General features: G+C 54.0%; 1 protein-coding gene across 1 annotated transcript; it reads right to left on the bottom strand.

Moving 5' to 3' along the window:
• Nucleotides 1–243: 243 nt before the first annotated feature.
• Nucleotides 244–489, bottom strand: MYCGRDRAFT_19550 (uncharacterized protein; the record flags this gene model as incomplete). Its single annotated transcript, XM_003847136.1, has 1 exon — nt 244–489. A coding segment is annotated over one exon (246 nt), but the record flags the coding sequence as incomplete, so codon positions are not given.
• Nucleotides 490–4,875: the final 4,386 nt, after the last annotated feature.

Here is a 4,875-nt window from a genome sequence, read left to right on the forward strand (position 1 = left end):
CCTCCCTCCCTCCCTCCCTCCCTCCCTCCCTCCCACCCTGCTTGGTCCTTTCGATTCTTTTCCAGTTCACGCCTTAGAATGGAGCGGGAGGTAGGAGAATTGGGACTAGGACAACTCTCCACTGTGTCGGTCTCCCTCGATCGCCGATGTCGTTTGGACATGGACGGATTGCGGAAGGTCGTGCTTGGGAGACGAGTACTGCGGTGACGGTTGCTGCTGGAGGTGGTGTGCCGGCCACGGCAAGGGAACGACACCGAGAGTCTGGAGAGCCTTCTCGGCGGCATCTTCACGGGCGTTCTCGAGGTACCGTCCATCGTACCACAAGCGTGCGGAAGACCGGGCGCCTTGCAAGTCGACGGTACAGCTCCAGGCGGTACGGCATCCTCTGCGATCAGAGATGTATTGAAAGGTGGGTTCACGGATTCCTTGAGTGTGGCAGAAGTTCCTCAGCCTGTCCCAATGTGGTCGTGGCGGTGCCCCGCCTCTGGCTACCGATTCTTGTGTCGGAGGAATGATTAGTGTGTTGGAGTTGAGCTGGCGCTGTAGGGCATGTCTGTGTGTCGGACCGGAATGTGTTGGATAAGACAGCAAGGCCCAAAGCTCTCTCTAATATCGATCCGCCCAAGTGGACCCATCCCCCGCGCTCTTCCATCATCCCACGTACTCGAAGACACTCCTGAGGATATGTCTGCAGTTGTAAAATGCGCCTGTCTCCACAGCAAACAAGCTGGGCAGTCCACGACCACGCGCCGGTGCTACCACACTAAGGTACGCACACTTTCTGTGCGCCCTTGTCCGGACCCGAGCTTCTCCGCCTCATCGATGCACGTCGGAGTCCTTCTCTGCATATTGGTGAGGAGTCATCCGGTGGAGGCAGGTACACCTTATTCTCTCCAGTCGACCATGTAATGCAAGATTCGTCCAATCTTGACCTGGTATGGTATTGTTCTTGAAGCCGTTCCAAAATCACATCCGACCGTTTTCGGTTTCGCCTGCGAGGGATGTATCATACGATCTTTGAACGGTCATAGATTAGGCGGGACGACCAAAGTTGACGGTTGTCGTCAAGAAGTTGACAATTTGATCGTGACTGCTGGCTGCAGGGTAGAGACCAGATCGAAGTTGTTGCAATACCCCGAAGTGCTGCATAAAGGTTTATCCGACAAAGCCGATCCGGACAGCCCGCAGCCCGCAGCCCGTAAGCAGCGAGTTCGGAGTAGGTTCTAAGACAATCAAATCCGCCTTCGAATTCGCTTTAAATAATTAATATCTAGTTCTAGGGCTTTAAACTGCTTTAAATTGTCCCGTTCGAACTTTAAATTGTCCCTTTTTAAACGGCGCGGCGCCCGACTGCCGGTCGTAGGCTCCCTAGGTCGCCGCGAGCTTTTATATAGTTTGGCCTGCTTTCGCAATTCGTTTTAAGAAAGTATAGATGCCGAATAAATTACAAAGGCAGCGTAAAACTATGTTAAAGCTCGCGGCGACCTAGGGAGCCTGCGACCGGCAGTCGGGCGCCGCGCCGTTCGAAGAAGCGATAGTCTGCCTAATATTTGCAGCGAGACATTAATTCTAGTATTAATATCCTGCTCCGACACCGCTTTGCGGGCTGCGGGCTGTCCGGATCGGCTTTGTTATCCGAGACCTCGGCAACCGCTGAAAGTGGCCAAATTTCAAGGACTATCTACAAGCAGAGACACACGCACGAGCGACAAGGACTATCAGCCCAGCGACTCGACAGCCAGCTTACAGAGCAACAACAAGCCTGAAATACTGGCGCAGTGAGCACGAAAGCCAACACAAATAACCAACAACGAGTCGGATACGCACTCAGCGATACACGACAGCCAACGGCGAGGCACTCCGACACGACTACCACTACAGTGAACGCACGACTCGACTCGACATGAGCACGTATACAATCGGCGCAGCAGCGCACTCGACAACCCTGCCGCCAGAGCAACTACGAGAATTTGAGACTTTAAGAGTATAGCTAAGAGTACGACCTTAAGAAGCAGTAAACAAGGAGCAAGAGCAATGGAAACTTTAAGAGCACGTATAATATGGAAGATCGAGCAGCAACACAGACGACATCGTGGTAACAAAGAGAAACAAGCTTCGGGTTGGTTGCTCTCGGCGCCTCGCACTGCCTCTCTAGCGAGGGATGAGAGTGAGCTGACAGTGGGCTGGCATTCGACTGGCATTCGACTAGCATACATTGAACTAACCGATCCGGAGGTCGGGAGACCTGGTCAATACAAGACGTCCAATCTCGGCATGCAGCGAGTTCAGCCGACACAGGAATCGAAGACTGAGATGCCAAGTAGTGCATGGCGAGAAATTTGTGATGAACTGTAGTTGGGGAGTTGACAGTCATCCTCGCTCCCTTATCAGCGATAGAAGAATTAATCGAGAAAGGAGTAATAATCGTGGGAACTGCAGCACCGATTTTACTAATGCTGAATCTTCCAGCAGCTCACTACTCGCTTACGATTGGCGCTGTTGGACCGGACAAGAAAGCCTCGATGGCTACATCTATCTAGGAACAACGGTCGACAGACTTTCCTGACCTCCTTCTTTGGGTAGCAGGCGCAGAGAGATGTGGTACAGCGAGCACCTTGCGACCGAATTTGCGATAAGAGACATCTTGGCTGTGCAAGGTTGGACATCCATGACGCTGGGAACACTAATGAAGTTTGTGCCTTAAGAGATTCCACTGGTCTGTCCGCTGGTCTTTGTAACGAAGGAACAGCTTTGCAATGGTTAATGGATGACAAGGCTGAACTCGCCAAAATCCACGGCGCTCGATTCAAGGCTGGTGAGAGCAAGTGCTTCCGGTGCCAATGCTTGGATCCTCCAACGGGCATGCGATCCTTCCCGCATTCGTGATGTTGAAACTCGGGCACTCGCATTGTACTCCGAGCGCGCCGCTACGATGTTGTTCGTGATTGTGCAGCAGCAATAATATATTAACATGTCAGGCAACGGCCTGCTCAACTCTTTGCAACAACTGCGAACCCGTTCCGAGAATCGTGACATTCAGTACATCTCGCTCCCGTGCTTCATCTTTCCAGCATTACGATGAATTTTACCGGCTCTCCACAAGCGATCCACGGCAATTCCTGCAACCCACAGCCCGAGTTCCGATCTTCCGCACATCTCGACGGCCCAGTCATCAACGACACGTTTTCATCGAGCGGATTCATCGAGGGTCATCATCGGGCCGAAGAACGCCTCCATGTACGCGAATCCCTTCATCTAGCTCCGGATCACGCCCAGGACGTAAGTCTCATCAGCCGGGTGCCGCCCAGCGAGTCCGGTCGGCCTACCACCATCGTTTCCAAGTTGGGGACCACGATCGAGATTGCCTATAACGGAAATGGTCGATTTTGGCCCAAGGGCCTTCATTCGCATTACCCCTTTGATTGCTTTGTCCGGACACCCGGCAATTTCTTCGAGCTCCTGAAGGGCAACGACTGGTGGTGTCCCCTGTGTGCTACGTGCTGCGATGTGGAGACCATCTACCCTCATCTCGTTGCCGCGCACACGGACCGAAGTGAAGAGAGTCCCTATTTAATGCTGCCGTCTCCGACCGAGTTCCGGGATTCCATCGCCGCCAGTGCTGACGGTCCGCGTCGTATCGTTCTGTGGGAGTCGGGATTCCCGACCATCACGAGACTCTGGCGCTCGACGATCGTATTCTGTGTAGAGTGTCTAGAGGAGCGGGACTCTTCCCTCGACGTGCGGATTCACGCTACGGCAAAGGGACATGCGGAGGCCGCGGCTGGTCACTTGTCTTTGAGTGTTTCCCGGGATCGACTTGTTCTTAATCGCTTGCATCACGGCCGCGCCGCCTGAGTCTTCGCGTTCTAGAGCCGCTTTATGCCATCGCTTCACCTTGCCGCGCGCGAGCACAGAGGGGATAAGTGTGCTCGCCGGAAAGATCTTTAGTTTCGAGGTTGTCGCGCCGCCGGATGAACCGCCGGATTGTCATTGCAACAGAGTTTGGAAGTCGAGGAAGATCGAGACTGCGCCGATGTTCCATATATACCTCGTCTACATATTTCCAAGTTTCGAAAAGCCCTTCACAAGCTCATTGTCCACAACCACGCCGATGTGTCCACTTGACGTGACGCTACCCATACATATCGCTCGTTGCAATAGCAACTCTGTAGGTAAAGTTTGATGAACTCGGGCAGATGGTCCGAATGTACACGTCCAGGAAGAGTGTACACGTCCACCAGGTCCAGCGCCGTCAGCACGTCCCTTCATACTCCTTTTGATTGGGCCTTCCCGCGCGCCACAAGCTTCACTTAGCGCAGCACGCCCGGCTTACTACCACGCCATCATCGCCCATCCTCCTACGCTCTCTTTTGCGAGCTGCTAACCGACCAATCGCCCAGCCTTGCCAGGCTCTGCTGTTCGCCGTGACGTTCTCCTCCGGCGTCCTTTGTCCTGAACCTCACTCTCCCCACCAGGGGTGCGATCTCTCATTTCCGCCAGGTTAACACCACCCGCCTCGCATCTTCCGGCGACTCAACCACCACGATGCCGAGACGATCAATGCCTCCTCCGAGTCCGCCGCACCGATTTAAGCTTGCAAAAATCCGCGCTCCTGTTTCCTCTCCTTCTTCCTCTTCCTCAACAAGCCTTCCGAGTCTTCCAGACGTCTCTCGACGGACCGTGTGTGCGCGAAATGTTCCGTGACCGGTTGTTTAGGATGGTCCGGGACTCGCGGAGTTTGTTCATTGTCGTTCTCTAGGGAGATTTTAAAACTCGGTGGTTGCTGCTTCTGCTACTCTGCGGCTGCGTGCTGCGTAGTAGAAGTTTCTCGTGACCCGGAGGCGATGGGAGTGATGGAGGATGTGTCGCGATTAG

This window comes from Zymoseptoria tritici, chromosome 17 (genome assembly GCF_000219625.1).
Source record: "Zymoseptoria tritici IPO323 chromosome 17, whole genome shotgun sequence".
Classification (NCBI taxonomy): Eukaryota; Fungi; Ascomycota; class Dothideomycetes; order Mycosphaerellales; family Mycosphaerellaceae; genus Zymoseptoria; species Zymoseptoria tritici.